This window comes from Cyprinodon variegatus, unplaced genomic scaffold, assembly GCF_000732505.1.
Source record: "Cyprinodon variegatus isolate N-32 unplaced genomic scaffold, C_variegatus-1.0 Scaffold432, whole genome shotgun sequence".
Classification (NCBI taxonomy): Eukaryota; Metazoa; Chordata; class Actinopteri; order Cyprinodontiformes; family Cyprinodontidae; genus Cyprinodon; species Cyprinodon variegatus.
In genome coordinates, this window is record NW_015150885.1 from 699,229 (window position 1) to 719,681 (window position 20,453).

The window sequence follows — 20,453 nt, forward strand, 5'->3', positions numbered from 1 at the left end:
CTCGCCATGTTTTTGGAAAGTTAACATAGATATGATTCTAGTGATTTTGACCCATAACTTAATTGACTAATGTGGAAAAAACATTACAGGGATATTTCCAGCTGAAGGCTAATCCAGGAGCCTGGGTTCTGAGATTACGTCAAGGAAGATCAGAAGACATCTATCAGATTGTCACGTGAGTATCCCAATCTTTGATTTCAAACCAAATAAATGGGCAACAATTACTGTGAAGCAGATGTTTTCATGGCTCGCATCCAAGGATGTTTTTCAGCAGCCTTTTCTTTCCTACTGAAACATATCGCTATGGAAACATGGTGAGCCGCTGACACTGTAGCAACGCAAGGGTTTGATGAGTGCAGGGAGTGCGTTTCGGCATAGAGGCGGGGAGAGATAGGTAGGTGGAAAGGGCTGCTATTATAGAGAAGACAGACTAGAGAGACGATGCAGCTGGTCACCTTTGTGTCTTCCCCCTCAGACAGTAGATCTATCTTTGTGAGGATGCAGCCGAGCAAGTTTCCATGATACAGAAACATTTGGTTTTGTTCTTGAGTTTATTAAGTAAAAAGGATAATTTGCTTAAATAAAATTAGTCAAGTGGTAAGGTTTTTCCAACTACCAGTCTGAATATGTTTATTCACCTATCATTTGCATGTAAGTCAGCAATGCTGGGCTTCTAGTAATGCTTCTAGTAATGCTTTTTAATAATCTTCCTCCAGACCTTATTAATAAAACAATATACAGTGGATTTTGAAAATATGAAGCTTAAATTCAGGGCATATTTTTTTCTAATCATCACCGGTAAAATATACACAAACTTTATTAAACATATAAATACACCCCCTATAAAATTATGATACTCGACCTTTAACAATAAAGAAAACCACAATTTTTTTTCTGAATGGCTTGAAGAGTTTGGAGATTATTTTTCTGTTGGAAAATCCAACTGTATCAAAGTTATGTTTGTCTAATCCAAGCTTCTACCTGTAATTACAAGCACAATGTTGATGAAAATTTTCATAATGTTTGATAACCAACTAACGTCAAACACTCAAGCTAATCATTAACATGGAGGATGCTGGAAGACCAGTAAGCATGCAGGAAATCAGATATAACCCAACAGAAAAAGCTAAAGGCTTCTGGAGAAAGTTTTGATAATGAGATAAGTGATGTATTTGTGGGAGTCAATCTTAAGCTGCTTTCCCATTGAAAACCCGGGTTTTTCAAAACCGGGTTGACCCGCTAACAATCGGCTATTGGCTCTTTTCCCATTTGACCGAGAAGTCTATTCTGATCCCCTGATGGCAAGCTGCGTGGCCACTGTCTCCCACCACTAAGTGTCTGATGACAACATCGCGCTGGGTAAACGTTGATGATGTCGACAGTGCGACGGAAATCAGGGAAGTAAATAATGGAGAGCAAAAGAGTGTAGTCAGTGCCCTCTATTGTTTCACTCCTTTATCGGTCTGAATCCTTCTCACCAGAGCTGCTTCATGTTTATCAAATGTAAACAGAGTCGTTTCAGCTTGTTAGATCAGAAGAGACTGGCGCGGTGTGTTGACATCCGTATGTTGTGTTCAATGGTTTGACATAATTAAGTGGGTAGACCCGGGTCTGGTGTTCCCCCAGCATGCCGATCAGAGCCGAGACGATTTTAAAGCAGGTCGCTGGCTGAGACACTTGACCCTGGTAGACACGCGTTAGTGAGCTGTTCCCACTGCCTCTAAAAGCTGATTGTTCCCGGGTTTAAACCAGTCTTTCAGCCAGCGTAAAAAGGGGTATTTGTCTTTCAACCATTAAAACACTACATAAATTTGGAAGTGTCATAAAAATGTTAATGTGATGAATCTGTGAAATGTTTGCTATAATCAACATCTAAATGATGACACCTGACTGCTCTGGATCCTCTAACAGGATAATACTGCTTAACGTGAGCGTTATTTTAATAATGATTGGATCTATGGAAATAGACATTTTTCAATCAATGCAGTTGGAGCTGATCTCTATATCATGAAACGTTGATCATCCTTCAGTATGTGAACAAATCCAACACACTTGTATACCAAGAATATAACCAAGGACCATTGGGATGCAATATTGAGTCATGTAATACTGTTTGCATACAGTAGCAGCCATAAAAAATGGTCCTTCTCAGTCAAAGGCAAGCCGAATGGCAGCCCACTCCTCTGAAACTCCTAGCAAAATCCCCTCTATAAACCCAACATATTTTTTTTTACTCTGACTCAACCCTTTCACTGAATTACAGGGTCTGACCAGGAGATGATGCTTCTCTTTGGAGCTTAATGACCACAAATCAGAATATTTTTGTACAAAGGTTTATGTTTAAAAAGGAATTGTAGGGGACCAGCCAAGGGCCAATTAAGGAAGGAAGTGGGTGAATAGCTACTACTGTATAAATGAAATATTTGGCCTATAATGAGCTGTAACTACTTTTAATGGAAACAACTGGTTTAATCTGTAGCTGAGATACTGAAAGTATTGAATGAATGGAAAAGTATCCTGGAAGTGATAGTTATTTGTTATTGACATCACATTCTTTGCAAATTATTGTTATTAAATATCACGAAAATTGTTAAGCTTTCATTAATCATTTTTGTACCATGTTTAATCCACCTTGAAGAAAAGTGTTTTTTGTTTTTTTACTGGAGCATTTTGTTACTATAACAAATGCATCAGAAAAAAAAAAATTAATTCCTGACATTGATCTCTATGATGAGCTTATCTAAACTTCTGAACCGTGCTATGTCTGAGTGGGCTCTGGCTGTTTGTCTTTACATCCACTGATATCATTCTCTTTGGCTAACTCCATGTAAGATTTAGGGCATATACAGCCCTCGGTTTCTCTGAAATCATATCAGACGACCAAGATTTATCCCCCAATCCTCCAGGTGAAGCTAAGAGGTGATGTCATTTTTCACCTTGGCAGGGTCATTATTCTTGTGGTTAGCGGCACTCTGCTCTGGTTAGGTAGCCGATCAGAGCCTATTGGGAGCGTCTGTGTTCCTGAGTCCCACAGTGTGCATTTTCCTCCTCCAGCCTGTGCTGCCACTGCGCCTTGCCTTGACAGCGATGAATGAGATGACCAACTCTCCCCCTCTCATTGCAGGGATACAGATTGATCTCTGGTGCTTTCTAACGGTAGCCCTGAAGGCTGATTTGCACTGGTGACAACAGAAAAGGGAAAACACAAGCAGCGCTTGAGCAAGTGGGAGGGGGTTTTCCATAGGTCTACAGTGCAGGGGGCATTTATCATAGTGATAAGGTTAGATTTTTTGCCTTTAGTAAGCATTTGGGGTTGTAATGGCTTACGGTGCATCATAGTCAACTGTTCATCTAAACCTCAGGTTTGTTCTGCAGTGTTTCACCATTAAACCCTGCTGATTCGGTCTGCCAAAATACATTGTCTACTAGGCAGATCAGTCCTAAAACAATTACAGTAAAAGGCTGCGTTACACAATCAATACTGTACAGACTTTCTCATTAAATCTACTAGTATATACAGCACTACTGGGAAGTAGTGATGGGCAAAATAATGGTGAGGTGAGTCCTAATGATGATGGAGGGTAATGAATATGGTCTGGTTTTTGACCCTGGCAGCTATCCCAGTATCCACTTTGAAGTGTGCGCTTTCACTGTTAGGACTCTGTCCATTAACAACTGTAGCTTGCTTTATAGTGAGAGCAGATATTGTGCTTCTCTTTCTTTCTCTGTGGCAATGGCGGCTAAAGCAAAGAATTTGAGATATTGTAAAGCAATAATATTTGAAGGCAAAATATCTTAGTTTGGAAAATGCTTGTATTGTTGCTGAAAGTAAAATGGCAAACTTATTCTGATCATCACATACACTGACTGGCGGAGATTTTCACGCTCATTGAACTTTTCTGAATGTTACAAGAAACTTTGTTGAAATTGGATTAGTGAAAGATCAACTCACATTTTTCTAATGTGGATTTTGAAGTATCTGGTGAAGATTCACAGTCATCCCAAAAAAGTAAAAAATCAATCCACTCTACTTTTCAAAATTTGAAGACATTTCGCTTCCCTTCCCGGAAGCTTTTTCAATTCAAAATGTCAGAATTAGCATTGAGTTCGAGGCTTTATAGAGTGGACCAAGTCGACGCTTTGTTTTTGATTAGAAAACATGCAGATTGAACTGGAAAAATGGGTCCACTACTTAGGAATGGGGGTCTGCAATACACAATACTGGTCTATGCCTCTGAAAGGGGATCATTAGGGGGAGTGGTTGGCCTGGCTGAAAGCAGAGATGTGTTGGACCCCTGTATTGGGTTGGAGGTTGAGACGATAGCGGGAAGGAATCAACTATATCGCTGCATTGTAGGTTTTTGAAAGCTGAAACCTGAGTCCACCCCCTCTGTTTAAGGTTGTTTTTTCATTGTTAACATAAATGGCCTCCTTCTCGCCCCTTTTAAACCACCTATCTTCTTTGTCCAAAATGTGAACATTCTGGTCCTCAAAAGAATGTCCTTTGTCCATAAGGTGTAGATTTACAGCAGATTCTTCTCCAGAGGAGGTCGCTCTTCTGTGTTGGGCCATGCGTCTATGGAGAGGTTGTTTTGTTTTCTCCAATATAAAGATCGGAGCATTCCTCACTGCATTGAGCTGCATACACAACTCTGCTCATGTTTGGTGTGGGGCTTTTGTCTTTAGTATGCACTAGTCTCTGTACAAGACATTAAATTCTGACAAATTAAAAAAAGCTTCCTGGATGGGAAGTGAAACGTCTTCAAACTAGGAAACAAAGTCCAGTGGATTATTTTTTACTTTTTTTTTTTGGAATTTTGAAGTATCGCATCAGAAAATCCTGATGGAAACAGCTAAATTTGAAAAGACTAAAGTAAATTTATTACGCTGAATGAGGTGGACTTTAGCAAAAGAGGATTCATGTGAAAATTGGAGAAGGAAACACTTTTTTTGAATCAGCTCTGATGCAGCTGTTTATGCTGTAGGGTCTTCCTGGATGTTTCTATTCTGTGTGTAGACATGGCCTGAAGCAACATCGACATTACTAGCTGAGATTTTAATGTGAGAACAACCTTTCCTGATTGTAATACATTCATCAAAACTTTCCTCCATTACTGATCTGTGGTCAGTGCTAGATTGCAGCCTCTACTTCCTGTTTATTACAGCCATGCCTGAAGATGTCTCTGGGCAACAACATATGAGGGCTTGGTTAATTCATTTCAAACCAAATGGAAACACCAAAAATTTACATTTTTTCACATTAGTTTTTTTTTTTTTTTTCAAAACTTTTAAAGCTTCGCTTAAAATTTGCATTTCAGTTGAATGGGAAGAAGGCTAGTGAAGTGTAAGTCTGACTGTTGAGTAAATGTATTTTTTCCGCTTTAGCAAGTTGATATAGCCTCTTCTTTCATAGTGGTTTTCTTTTTCCTTCGTCTTCTGACAAAGGTTTCCCATTTCTATTTCTTTTGCTGGCTCTGCCATGTCATAAACCTTCTGTATTTACCCAATGAATAGTGCAGTGCGAGGCTTGTGGCTATTGATGCTGATGGCCTTATATTGAGCTGCCATGAAGCTAGTCTTACCGAGAGAGGGGTGACAGACTACTCAGTCGTCTCACAAACACTTGGATCCCACCACAGGGACTTAGAAGAAGACATAGTAAGATAAAACTGTTTCTTAGTCCTTCTTTAAAAACTTGTAAAGGCAAAAAATAATAAAATATACATTTGAAATATTTCTTTAAAGATGAAACTCTGAAAAGCATTCTGGTATTTTTTTTAGGAACCCCCCCATCAGTTAGCCCTATTTTCATACCATTAAATAGAACGAAGTGTGATCAATTGCCTTCAGAATTCAGCTAATTAGTAAATAGGGTATCCACCTGTCTTGGGTTTTGTCTCTCTGTTAATCTACCTGTTCTGTAAGGGCCTCTGAGGTTTGCTAGAAAACATTTGTGAATAACCAACATCATAAATACCAAGCAACATAACCGATAAGTCAGGGAGAAATTGGGGAAGTTAGAAGCAGGCTGTGTTCAACCAATCATCCAAATGTTGAAAGAGAGTATCAGAATTGCAAACGTAAAAGAGCTATGTCCTCCACTTAATCAGAGACGTGACGAAAAGATTGCATTAATAGAGAGAGAAGAAGACATGAGGGCCATGCTAACCACAAGGGTTAACCCTTAACCTGTAGATATCAACTGCTAGGTAGGAAAACATTGTAATAAGGTAGATATGTGTTTTGGACTCCATAAAACTGACCTTTTGAAAATGATGGACAAAAATAACTTGAGAAGCCCAGTTTAAGTTAGCAGCAAGATGTGTCGGAAACACTGGACAACATATGGAAAGAGGAGGTTTGGTGAGATGAGATGTGTGGTGGAAATCCAACACTGCATCCTCTTGAACTCCATGTCCCCATGGTGAAAAACATGGCGGTGTCAGCACCGTCCCGTGTAGCAACCTTAAACCTGCAGCCTAGGCTGATGCCAAAAGTGCACACGTGTAATGAATACTCATACGAGCAGTTTTATTTAGAACATTCTCACATAAACCACTCCTAACGAGCATTTTTTAATGTTTTATGCTTGCAGATTCAATTCCACGAGCCCCCCCATCACAAGCATGAGTGCATGCTCCTTCTCCTTTCGATCTGTTTGATACTTTGATACTGATTGGCTACTTTTGAAGAAGTCCCGCTCCTTGAGACAGTGCTGTTGTTTTCTTAGTGGTAGCTAGTAAGGTTACCAAGGCATCTTTAGGCTAATCTCTATTCTCTTAAAGAGAATAAAAATGGTCAAAGGAAGTCACCATTTAATAACTTAAACAAGGTCGTCAATATGTCCTGACAGGGGTAGCTAATAGCTACTAGTCAGAAAACAGCACTACCTTAAGAGGCAGGATTTCCTGAAAAGTAGCCAATAATAGGTAGGTTACATTATCAAGTTGGTTTTTATTCTTAAAGTGACAAACGTTGACATGAGCTCACAGATGCGGGTTCACACAGGAATCTTCAGGTGCATAAACAGCAGCCACTAGTGCAGAACAGGAGCTTAGTATGTGTGTTTGATACATCGGAGAGGTTATTGTACATGGAGAGTAGTTTACATGTGTGTGTTTAAAGTGCTCCTATGAGTATTTCATACATTTGTGGACTTTTGGCTGAATTATGAGTTCCTAATTTAGCTCAAAGCATAACAGCATATTAGCATGACATAAAGTCCTAACAAAATGTAAATCTAGATGTGGAAAAAGAAAATAAATGTTCAAAGCCAACCTTTATTTAAGTTCAAGTGAGTTTCATTTATTTTTTAAAGAAAGATGGGGAAAAAAAACATCCGATTTGCCTTTACCATTGTTCAGTACTTTGAGTTGATCTTTTCTCAAAAGGCAATAAAATAAACTGATATTTGTGTTTGCAGTGATTCAGAATCTGCTCAAGTATGATTATATTTGCGGTCCATTGCAGAAATGTTGCTTCTTTTGGTTATTCATAGCAACATTGAAATTGTATAGCATGCTATTAATCAAAGTCCTGATTAATAAGCTGTGGCAACTTTGGATTCTTTCTTTATATTTTATAAAGTGGGTAATTTGTCATTTTCACTAAATAACCAAGTGACTGGTACTGGTTTTCCCGTATTTCTCTCATAGGCCGCAGATGTACTTTTTTCAGTTGATCTATTTTAGCTTAGATAACAAATATATACAAATATGTGTGATTGATTTTTTTTCTCTCTTTCCAGACATGACGGAACTGATTCCCCACCTGACGCTGAGGATGTTATAGTTGTGTTAAACAGCTTCCACAGTAAGATCATCAAAGTTAGGGTGAGAACATTTCTAAGATACATAATTTAGTTTCTCTACCTTGCTGTTGTTTACAAAATGTGTGTGTTGGAGCTTTTCTAGTCAATTCTTGATGATCTATGAAAACCTAATCGTTAAACATTTACTTATAGGTCCAAAAAAAAGCAGAAAAGATTAATGAAGACCTTTTGAGTGAAACCAGTGAAAGCAAAGGAATATGGGACTCCATAGTAAGGTATGTTTGAACTCATCTTAAAAATGATGAACTCCAGTTACTGTAGTTTGATGGATAGTTTGCTCATAGAGCTTTGTTTGTCAATTATACAACATGGTTATAGGAGATATTTCCCCTCCCCTGGATCAAGACTGCAATATTATGCTGTAAGATCTAGTCTTGCAAAAAATATGTGCTTCTGTAGGTATGTGTGTGCATTTGCGTGTGTCCCCAGCAACTCCTAACTGTGTGATCCTGTTTCCTCATTAAATGCTTGCTGTGTGAAGTGTTTGGAGCACTTTTGAAAAAAGGTAGGCAGTCTTGCTGAAGCCCCTTTAACACATAAACCTTTGTTAAACTCATTAACACGTCATGTTTATGTGTTGCATTTATTTTTTATGTGCAGCTCCACTAATCATTGTCTGGAGTTATGTTAGGTCAGAAGTCAGATCTATATTTTACCCGACAGTTTATCAATACTGTAGTCTCTGCTTGAAACTGCAGATGTTTTCAGCAAAGCTATGGATATTTGTGGGTATGTGTTGATTTCAGTAGCAAGAAGGCCTAATTTGAAGAAGGAGCATATTTGGTTAGTTTGTTTTTGCTAATTAGACTAAAATAATTGGAGATTCAGAATTTAATGAAATTAAAGATTAATTTAAGTTTAAGCTTTTAAGTTTTCTTTTAATCAAGTTTATGCAAGAATTAAACTGTTGATACCAATTTTTACATTGTCTTTTAGAGCTACAAGCTAGAACATTGGAATACTATTTTCTGCTGTACCTGTCATAAATGGTCTATTTTTATTTAGGTGATGTTGCATCATGTGAGAGGAAAAGGGGGAAAAAGCAGGGTTTTGATTTCCCTGTAAAACAAAGGCAAGTAACTCTTGGGAGTTCTGCCCTGTTGTCAGCATTTCCAAATCAAGCGTTTTCTATTGCTTTATGACGACAGATGTTGAAAAGGATGAAACCAGTGTTGCTTATTATATCCGCATTTATGTCAATAGGGGTAATACTGGTCATTTTAAAGCATATCAGAGTAAAATAGTAGTCATGTCTCCTTGTAAAACAGTAAAATTTAATGCCTGTTTTGTAACACCTGTTGGCTCTGGTGCATTCACTGACCAGATTCAACTTGGATTTTAGAGTTTCCAACTGGCTAGTCACTGGACAGGGCTAGTAAACCTGAGAGTTAACTGATTCAGGGCAGGAATACATCAGGGAAGGGTATGGCTATGTTGCAGCTCATCATACGTCTGCTGACAGCACCTGAAGGGATTTCTGGTGCTTCTTAAGCTGCAAACAGCATACCGAAAAATTCCCTAGTCAAGATTGACTTTTGTTCCCATTTTTTTTTTTTTTTTTACATTGTGAAACTCTAGTTGGAACCGTCTTTTGGTCAAATACTGCATAATGTAAATTGTTTAATGTATCAAACTGGTTTTATGATCAAGATCTTAAAACTAGGAGGATACAAATTGATATTTAATTAACTGAATTTGGGGAATCATTTTGTTCAACTAGCTCCACGGTTAACTTCACTTTAACAAGAATGTCAGACTAATTTCCTATACACTGGTTGATATCACATAATATTAAAAATATCATTGATATAAAATGATATCTTAATAAGTTCTTCTTAAAAGAAGCTATTGCATATATCAGGATTATTAATGTAAGTTTCTTCATTTGTTTTCTTTCGGAATTTGTTCAGGTTTTTTTTCAAACTGAAAGGAAGCATTACTTTAATGCCTTTTGTATTCAGAGAAACTGTACTGGTTTCTGGTTTTTATGTTTTCTGCTGTAAAACCCCAAATTTAGGACAACTTCACAAAGCATAGAGAGCATCAGCTACTCTGTTACCTGAGGAAACCTAAATGGTTTGAGAGGAAAGGTTCTCGTAAATAAATATTTGTGAATTAAAAATTTGTAAAAGAAACAACTGAAACTTTGGTCCAGCGTCTTAGATGAGATAGTTGCTGCTTCCTCAAAGCAAGTCCAGCTACTTTAAAAGTATGACCCACAGGAGAAAGGTTTTTATACATTTTTAACTTCTCCCTATTATAGCCACAACTTCAATAAGAATTTTATTCGATAGACCTACACAGAGTTGATATTTTTAAAAGGAATGCAAAAGGAACACCACTTTTTATTTTTATTATTAAAATAAACAATAAAGCTGTATTTGCTTAAGTATTTACTTCAGCTGTGTTGCAATATACCCTTAACACCTTCAGCTGAAAATTTACTAAAGAGTGTTTTCTAAATCTTATTCATCCACAGCATAAGGGTGCCACCTCCAAGTTCCACTATAGGGATCATTGTTTCCCATGTTACATAGGGTTTGGCATGGAGGCCAAAAAGTTTAATCTTGGTCTCTTCACCTTAAAGAAAAGTTCCCATTGTTTTCACGATGTAGCCACCCAAAAATCATCAACTTCTGGCCAGGATCCCCCTCTATTAACCCACAGGTAGTGCTACAAAATATGTAAAGAATCATATTTTTCTCCCTTTTATTTTTTAATCAATAATTGTTACAGTTGATTAGAATACGATTATGAGCTGATGTGTTTATAACGCTTATTATATTCCCACTGAGCAACAAACTTTTGACCAAACTGTGGATTATAAGAACGGAACAAGCAAAATACCTGGCTCATCAGTCTATGTTAACTGCTAAATTTTTCTTGGAATTGTATACTTTCCATTTTCAAATTATGGATTAAACAATGGTTATCAAAAAGGTCCAAAGCTTGGGCTATTATATCAAATTAGTCCTTTAAACTTCTCTATATCCTAATCTCTGACCTGTCTGTGGTGTCCATCGGTTTCAGTCTTAGTCTCTGAAGGGCTGTAACAAACCTTCACAGAAAAGATGTATTAATACTGAGACTAATTCACACAAAGATGGACTCTAAGACAATGTGATACATGGGATTTTTTGAGGGGTTGTAAAATGAACTCGGACTGAATACAAATGAACAAGACACTTTTCATACTTTCATTCCTAAAAAAAAAAAGCTTGAAAACCATGTATTGTTTTCATTTAACATCACTATTATTATTTTTGGTCTATTAGGCCTGCATGCTATCAGGAAAATATGTAATTTGGACACTACCATTGAGAGCTGCTGTGCTGAATTATTTTTATTATAAACCTTCACATGTCCTGAATCTTTTCTTTCTTTACCATGGCACAATGTCCCCACCACTTTCTATGAGATAACATCTAGTCTACTAGGCGCATGCATCAGGTGTGAGCATCAAGGGCACCGAACCGATCATTAGTGCTCCCATAGAAAAATATGTTTGGCTATACTGGAATTACAGTGTCCAAGCAAATATTATATTTAAGCAGTCCAATGCAATTACAATACTGCACTCACAGATATTGCAATAGCAAGTGCAATCTGTTCTGTTGTGCATCTTTTTGTTCCTTTACATTTTCCTTGCCTGTTTGCTTTGCCACCAACACTCCTGAATTTTGTACACTTTAGGATGAAAAAATGCATTTCTATTTTATTATATTCCATCTTATGAAAGTGCATAAAACACATTGACCATTTGTTGTTACATCTTGCCTAAATATAAAATATTTCAATGGGTATAAATTATTTTTGCATGACTCTAAATGTATTATCTAAGCATTATGTTTATCCATGCCGAGTATGAGCAAAACCTTTTCTATAAAACACAGCCTTTCATTGTGTTTATAGCATTTTCTATTTAATGAAGTTTTAGGGGATTCAGTCATAAAATAAAGGTTTATTGCAGAGAATCTTGTCAAAACTTTGCTGTGAGTAATTGTAGTTTCACAGTAAATATAAAAAGGATGAATACATATTATGGATTGATTATGTTGATTCCAGCTGCAGTTTTCTACCGTGGATTTATTCAGAGCTCAGTGGTCCAGATTATCTCCAGTATTCAGCCAAACGGGCTCTCACCTGACCCTCTAAATCTTCTTATCTTTGGAACCCCATTGTTTGGCTGAAGCCCCTTCATAATGGTTGGCTTTCTCATCTTACGCCATTTACATCGCAAGACCCCACTGGTGCCTGGTGGCTTAGCCACCAGCTCAGCTGAAGAGAAAGTTTCCTCTATAGAGAAGAGAAAGTATGTTTCTGTTGAGAAATATTCACGTTTAAAAAATGCCTTCATTGTCGTTCACCGTTATGCTGTTTTATGTAGAATGAAGTTTCCTAATGTAAATGTTAGGAAGCAGGTTTTAGAGGACACTGCTTCCCCTCCATTCACTCTCCCTGGTGTCTTCTTGGAGCCTCTGGGCTGAAGCCGTGGTTGTGATTGAGTGTGGGAGAGACACCCCTTCCCTCATCAGCAGTCTGTTACAGACAAGGACACTCGGCCTGACTGCAGACACATCTAGCCTCCAGCACAAGTCCTGATTTCTGTCCGCTAAATGTGCCTTGAATCATGAGTGGTTGCTCTTTAAGGACACAGTAATGTGTTCATGAGTTAGAGAGTGTCCTTTAGATTTTAGTTCAGTCTGTTGTTATCTCACATAGCGCTTTTTAGTCTATTTTTACGACTTAATAGTAATCTGCATACTCATTTAGCTCCCAACAGCTGCAAGTTTTTTTGGTTGTTTTTTTTTTTCTACCCATTTTCTATCAAAAAAAAAGTCTTGGTTGTTCTTTGCACACTTGTATAAAATAGTGCTTCTAAGCAGCCTTTCCCCTTTTATTTTTATGCATTTAATTATTGAGAGCACATTGATATTACTCCATAAAAATGTTCTATTCCAGTCTATCGTCACGTTTAAAATTTTGCAAGCAGCAAATTTTTGCCTGATATGTGACTTAAACCATCAATTATAAAATTTGCTGATACATCAGCTAGGCAATTAACTGACTGCTTGTTCACAGTGCTGGGCTAGTGTACACTTTCTGTGCCTTTTTAACGCTTTTTTTTCTAACCACACCGTTATCTTTTTTCCTAAATCCTCAGCAACATCAGGTTATCAGTCTAATTTAGCCAAAATGATTTCCTAAAATTTTCCTGCAGGCAAAGAATTGAGATCATTTCTTCTAACAGTACAGACTTTAAAAAAAAAAAAAAAAAAATCGGCAACAACTCATTAGATCTTATTATAAAGCTTAGTTTTTACATTAGTCTCAATTATAAAACTATCACTGCCAAATAAATAAAAGAGAAAATATCTCTTCAAATCAAAGCACTTTCTTCCAAGATGTAGTTCTGAAATATACAAAGAAAAAGGTTTTCATGACACTGTTGACAGTTCATGAACCTTGGTGTATCCTGCTGCATCTTAAGGATTCAAGAAGCTTCCAGCTTCCTCTTGTCATGTCATGTATTGATGTGCCTCCAGGTAAGGCGCTTAACCCCAAGTTGCCAATTATTTTATCAATGTATAAGCATGCATGTTTGACATATTGATTGGGTGAATGCAGATTTAGTGTAAAGTGTGTTGAGTGGTCAGTATAGACAGACGGTTAAATATAACTATTTAAATATATTTTAAGATGGATACCAACAAATTTAATACTTATTTGGTTATTAAAATCTTGGTCTAAGTATACAACACCTCTTTGTCCTGCCCTTGTTTTGTAGATGACTGCTTATTTCTTGTGTTCTTTTTTTTTTTTCTTCTAACCACAAACATTTATTTCTGTCTTTGTGATGGGAGAACTGCTTGTGAAAGTTTTGAGAGGTGTTGATGGCTTGGTGTGGATTTATTAACACCTGATCCAATTAACCAGAATGGAAGATGATAAACTTTAAAAATTATATCCAATTTCTCCCTGGTGTGGAAAAGAGCATTTGAAAGCTTGTATGGCGCACAGGGTGTTTAACAAACTTGTTTAACCCCCATACCATCCAGTTTTTGAAAATGTTCCCATCTTTGCATTATCTTAGAAGAAAATAAACAAAAGAATACATCAGTTTTCAGAAACTCCTCTAACATATAATTTCAGCTTTCTAGATGAGTATCAGCAGGAACTGAAATGTCTCCAATCATGTCAGATTTGCTGACCTCCACACCATTTCCACCATCATTATTTTTATTTTATTTTAAGAAAACACATCAGCCGCTCAGTGCTGCATGATTTGTTTGAAAATTGTTTATTCTGTCTTTTATGACTATAATTTGCCCGGCTTTATGAAAGCGTGGTTGCTGCAGTGGAAGTTTTGATTTGTTGCCTCTATACGAGACGTTATCATGAAACAGAACACATCCGCCTCATGTATTCTGGTTTCATTTACAGCATCACAGGTGTTGGCTCAAAGAAGGATGAAAAAGAGAAGAAAAAGGAAGATATTCTTAACATATTTTCTGTGGCCTCTGGTCATCTGTATGAACGATTTCTGAGGTCAGTTTCTTCCCTTCCAAACACAGTGAATTATATTTAGTTGGATCCTGAAATGTAATCTTGTCTCATCCTATATCTTTCAGAATAATGATGCTGTCTGTCCTGCGCCATACAAACACACCTGTCAAGTTCTGGTTCCTTAAAAACTACCTTTCACCTTCTTTTAAGGTATTGGATTTTTCCCTCTTAATGTTATGAAAAAAATGAGAAATAGAAAATTGTTTTCTAAATAACCAGTTTTTATTTAAATATTGTTTTATTTCTTATTTACTAAATCACGTAAATGCTTGAGAACTGAGATGCATCATTTTCATAGTTAGCTGTGTTTTGTTGAGGCATTCAACAATTAATAAAACCCAACAAGGTAAAAGTTTTAGACTCAAATGTCCAGAATCTTTTCTTTTTTTTTTTTTTTATTAATGGAAAAAAATAAAAAATTGTTGGGAAAAGACGCTCATAGAGAAAGCTGGGGTTTCCTTCCATTCTCTTTCAATCCAGATGGAAACATATTAAAACAATTTAAATTATGTTTAAAAGAATAAAATGATTTTACATTAAGGTCCTAAATGTCTTTTAGTTATGATTTACCTAAAAACAGCTCGATTTCCCATAAATGAATTAGGGATGACCCAATCAATCAGTTAGTTAATAATTGGCCAGTTTTCCATTGATCTGCTCTGATCAATAATCCACTGCTCAAATACCAAGAACTAGTTACATTTTTCCTGTTTTTTAACAACTAAGTACTTCCAGAAATGAGTTGCTTAGACTCTTATAGCAGTATAATATGGATGGAGGCAAAGGTATTCGATCCATTCTAAACCCTTTTTAAAAAAACCTTACAGAACATTTTTCCTTCCGTGAATTTTTAAAATAATAAAAAAAGAAAAACGACAAACGGAGCCAGTCAAAATATAAAGAAAATCTCTAATGATATCAAAGCTACAAAATGTTCTGTATTTAAGAAACACCAAAATTCATATTTTCATGTTAAAATAAAGCAATATACTCAAAGATCTTGACTTTTTTTGAGCCGGAAAATAACCTTGCACTGGACATGGTCAGTAAATTTAAACATTGTTGTACTCCATCACCATCAGCTGGCAGTACTTACTCATGTATCCATCAACCTGCTAGCTTTTGACACTTTAGCTAGAGCTTTAATGAACTCCCAATGTTATTGCTGTTAATTTTTCTAGTAAGTCAAGTAAAGACTAATTGGAAAACACTGAAATAATGTATGACAAGCAAGCTGGGCGCCATGATCTAATCAGAAAGCCTTTGCATTTAACCAGAGTAAGCTATCGGTGTAGAAATGAGTAAAGTCTTAGTATGTGGCACGAGCTCTTTCAGTGTAGAATAACCTGTTTGTAAGGTTCTTTTGTTTTTAAGAATTTTATTTGAGAATAAAAATAAAATCAAATATCTTTTGTTATTTTAAGCAGAAATGACAGAAATAAATGGTAAATATATATATATATATATATATATATATATATATATATATATATATATATATATATATATATATATATATATATATTAAACAACTCCATGGTAAAGAAATAAAAAGCACTTTACCACTCTAATAGCAATTTCAGCATTTTTCTTCTCCACAGTTTGTAGAATATCTAAATGATAAAATCAACTAGTAAATGTTTTTAGCTCAAACAAAATCGTTTTGAACCTTTAAAAGATTCTGAGCAGAAACATGTTCAGCAAGCCTTGTTGTTTACACGTTGAAAATGCGCCATGTGCACAAATCTGTTAACCTATTATTTTCTTTTGCTCGTTAGGAGACCATCTCTCACATGGCCAAGTCGTATGGCTTCCAGTATGAGTTGGTGCAGTACAAGTGGCCCCGCTGGCTCCACCAGCAGACAGAAAAACAGCGGATTATTTGGGGATACAAGATCCTATTCCTTGATGTTCTGTTCCCTTTAGCCGTGGACAAGATCATTTTTGTGGACGCTGATCAGGTATGGGTAAAACCGAACCAGCTTAGGATAATGTTTCAAGGCAGTGTGTGATTTAAAGTCCGACTCGTTCTGTGTGAGTTTCTCTGATGGTGTGAAGATTTGATGAGATTTTGAAACTCTGAACTGCCATCAGTCTTTTCTCTACTTACCACGGTCTTTGCTCTCTCTCTCTCTCTGGAACACACAGATCGTTCGGGCTGATTTAAAAGAGTTGAGGGACTTGGACTTAGAAGGAGCTCCCTATGGCTACACACCATTTTGTGACAGCCGCAAAGAAATGGAAGGGTATCGTTTTTGGAAGAGCGGGTATTGGGCCTCACATCTTGGACAAAGGAAATATCACATCAGGTAAGAGAACCCTGTTAAATAGACTCCAGCAGCACTGCTGGGCATCTGATGGAAAATTACATTCACAGCCATAATCGCTCTAATTGAATATTTTGTTGTTCTGGGTTTGAATACGTTCTGTTATGATTAAGGTATTAAAAACAGCACTTATTTGGATATTGTAAGGTAAGAATTATGTGAATGTATTTTAATATATTCACATTTTCTTAACATTACACAGTGTAAGTATACTCACAGGCTCTAATACAAACTATTATTTGGGTGAATATATATATACCGGTGTGTATATATATATATATATATATATTTTGACTATCCTCCTTGTAAGAATTGGATTTCATTTAAAACCGATCATTTTCATGATCATTTCTTCAGTCAGCAAGTTTAATGTGATCCTGACTTAGGTTTAATGTGTGTTTTCCATTATTGTTTTGTGTGATGACCACATCTTGTCCAAGTTTAAACTTATATGACTTTTGATGTGAGGCAAGGTCAAAGGATTTTTCTAAAGCATTCAATCTGTTCAGTGCCTGGATATCCCTAACAACAAAACAGCATAATGCTGTTCTATGCTTTACACTTTGTGCAGTTCATATAGCCTAATCTTTGTTTGCACTTATTTAATTAATGTTTTCTAATTGGACAGTGATGCTGAAATGGTTTACAGTTGATTCAGTGTGTGAACGACCTAATGGAGTGAAAAACACTTTTAAGTCCTTGGACTTGATTACCATTTAATGGCAGGCTGAAGCCTTGGTAGATCCTGGCCTCTTCCTGGTTATTTTTTAAGGATGACATGTTAGAGTAGGTTTTTGAAGCTCAAGAGACAGGCTTTGCCCAAACTTCCGCTCTTACCCCTAAACCCCTCTATCACTATATAAAGTGGGGACTACATAGGGAACTTTATAGGGAACTCAGTTAACTTACCGTTCGGACAGGTGATCACCACCACTTCGGGTAGAAGGATGACTCCTTCTACCCGCATGGTGCCTGAGCCATCTTTGTTATTTGTTGCCACTATCGACAATGCTTTGCGAGGAGTTTTCACAAAGCATTCTGAGATATATCTGCTGGTCTAGCGACCACGGATGATCACTACTTTTAAACTTGCAATGTGAAATACTTCGAGTAATCAACTAGATGCTTGGACACTCATCCAAAATGGCGTAATCACTGTATAGTACCCTATATAGTAAAATGGGTGGACATTGGGACAGAGCCATAGTTTGCTGTTCTAAAGGAACCGGGATCATGAACACACACCATAACTGCTTGTGGAAAATAGAAAGCAGGATCAAACTATTTAGAAATGTTGGATCTTAAACAATGCCAAAAACGTCTGAATTAAAAGCTGGATCCACAATTAATTGACAGTATGTTTTATTAAACTACTGAGGTTTGTTCTTATATAACCAGTCTTCTCTGGAATATGGGCTGTTGAAATACAGCATTAAAGGCTCAATATGAATGACTAAAAAAGTATGAATAATACTTAGATTCCTCTGTCATGGTCTTTCTTAGATCTTGACAGTGTGCGGCTTTGACGTCTCCCTCAGTTTAATGGAAAATCAGCCAGCAGCCAGTAGATGAACTGAGACAAATTTACTCTCTGCTTCACTACAGGCTGAAAATAAAAAAGAAAACAATTATCTCTCTCCATCTTCCTGACAAAATCTCTTAGTTCAGAGCAGCATGTGTCCTGTGTGCAATCTGTGACCAGAGAGAGTACAACACACAGGCTTTTTTTTCTATTGGTGGGTTTAACAAGAACCAAAAGCTCCAATCAAAGATAATCGGTATCATGATAGCGGTTTTCAACCTGCGTGTTTATGCCGTTTGCTTTCCACAGCCTCTGATTCCCATTAAAAGGAGGAGCCTGATGTCTCCTTTGAGACATCTTTCACATCTGCAGAATACCTCTTAGCGGGATGCTGTAGAAATGGAGATATTAACAAAATACGGAAATTACATCCTATATATTTAGGAGGATCAGAGCTACAGCAAGTGAGACAAAAAACGGCTGCTTAATAGCTGCACATTTGTGCTACTAAATTTAAGATTTGATTCTTCTAAATAACATATTTACACTTTATAAACTTTTCAAATTACACATATTTCATTAGTAAATTATCTGTGATTATTTATATAAGACACAAGGTATTTTCTGATACTTGTTTGAAGAAACTGCGGCATTAGCGGTGTTAAAGGAAAATCTCAGGAGATTAAAAATACATAAAAACATGTTTATGTATTTTCTACATGGCTGGTTTAATGCCTACCGGTTCCAGAGGCAGAGCTACATTTTGTTTATTGCATCATAACAGCGCAACTTCATTTATTGCATTACTGATAAACAGAGCAATAATTTGGAAAATTGCTTATTCCTGTAGATGAGACTCTGCAGAAGCATTCAGAATGTTAAAGATGCTGGAACTTAGACCTGCATGACGTACGGCGTCTTCAAAAGGGTTCTTCCTGTTATTGTTACAGAGTCTCTGGTGCATATACATATATATAAATATGGCGTATCTCTGTTTTTTCCCCCCCTATATTTTCATTAAGCAAAGCAGATTATTTACATGTCTTCGGTGGTATGTCTGTCAGCTTTGTACATCTAGAAAGGGACTTTTTGTCCAGTTACCATGGACCTCTCTTGTTTGCCTATTGCCTTCAATCCCAGAACGTTAAATTGAAGATACTCTGTTAATTATAATTGTAATGCAAAGGGAATTTATTGATTTTTCAAGGCACAGTACACCTTGAGAGACACAGTCATATTCAGAAAATTAGAATACTATTGAAAAGTTAATTTATTCTGATAATCCAACCAGGCAACAGACTTAAACTCTGGTTTTTCCCCATGACCTTGAAGAAACTGCTGTAGAAACACAAAAACACACTGATACCACATCGCATTAATATTGAAGACAATAATGTTGATTGAACAACATACCTAAGCTAACTCTAATTGACACTGATGTTACCAAATGAAAACGTGTCATTCTTTACATTAGAATGAAGCGTGTTCTTATTCTTCCTTTCAATTCACTAAATAAAACATCAAATATATTAATTGAAAATTAGGGATGTTTTGAAGACTTGATTTCTGTTCAATCTGGGGATTTTCTGATGAAAACACAATTTTAGCCTATCTTTTATTCATAAATGTGGACTGAATGAGAAGTATTTCAAATACGACTATGATGAAACGTGAAAGGCAGAGATGTGAAGCTCTTTTGTTGTTTCTATCATCCAGCGCTCTGTACGTGGTGGATTTAAAGAAGTTCCGTAAAATTGCAGCTGGAGACAGATTGCGGGGTCAGTACCAAGCTTTAAGCCAAGACCCGAACAGTCTGTCCAACCTGGACCAGGTACATAAACTCCCCCTTTAATGCATAAAAAGGCATAGATGAGGTGTAACCAGGTAGATCTCTATATTACCTTTCATCATTTCCTCTTCTCCTACTTTAGGACCTTCCTAACAACATGATCCATCAGGTGGCCATCAAGTCTCTTCCTCAGGAGTGGCTGTGGTGTGAGACGTGGTGTGATGACGCCTCTAAAGTTACCGCTAAGACCATAGACCTGGTGAGTCCTGGAGATCTAAACCTTATGATCTCATGGCCTATAATGCTAGACTTATTTTTGACCTCTGGCTTGGGCTGCTATACTTTTAGAAACTTTTATATTCATCATTATTCATATATATATATATATATATATATATATATATATATATATATATA

At 36.6% G+C, this 20,453-nt stretch overlaps 1 protein-coding gene across 2 annotated transcripts in view; it reads left to right on the forward strand.

The window, feature by feature from the left end:
* Window positions 1–20,453, forward strand: part of LOC107093559 (UDP-glucose:glycoprotein glucosyltransferase 2-like) — a 57,164-nt gene that overhangs the window by 33,446 nt on the left and 3,265 nt on the right. The window contains exons 30-39 of one of the 2 annotated variants that reach the window (XM_015388693.1): window positions 90–175; window positions 7,748–7,832; window positions 7,964–8,046; window positions 8,313–8,336; window positions 14,276–14,380; window positions 14,464–14,548; window positions 16,177–16,359; window positions 16,547–16,707; window positions 19,964–20,078; window positions 20,179–20,295. In XM_015388693.1, coding sequence (XP_015244179.1) covers window positions 90–175; window positions 7,748–7,832; window positions 7,964–8,046; window positions 8,313–8,336; window positions 14,276–14,380; window positions 14,464–14,548; window positions 16,177–16,359; window positions 16,547–16,707; window positions 19,964–20,078; window positions 20,179–20,295 — 1,044 coding nt within the window. The remainder of the gene's footprint in view (window positions 1–89; window positions 176–7,747; window positions 7,833–7,963; window positions 8,047–8,312; window positions 8,337–14,275; window positions 14,381–14,463; window positions 14,549–16,176; window positions 16,360–16,546; window positions 16,708–19,963; window positions 20,079–20,178; window positions 20,296–20,453) is intronic. The other variant, XM_015388694.1, reaches the window with a different exon arrangement.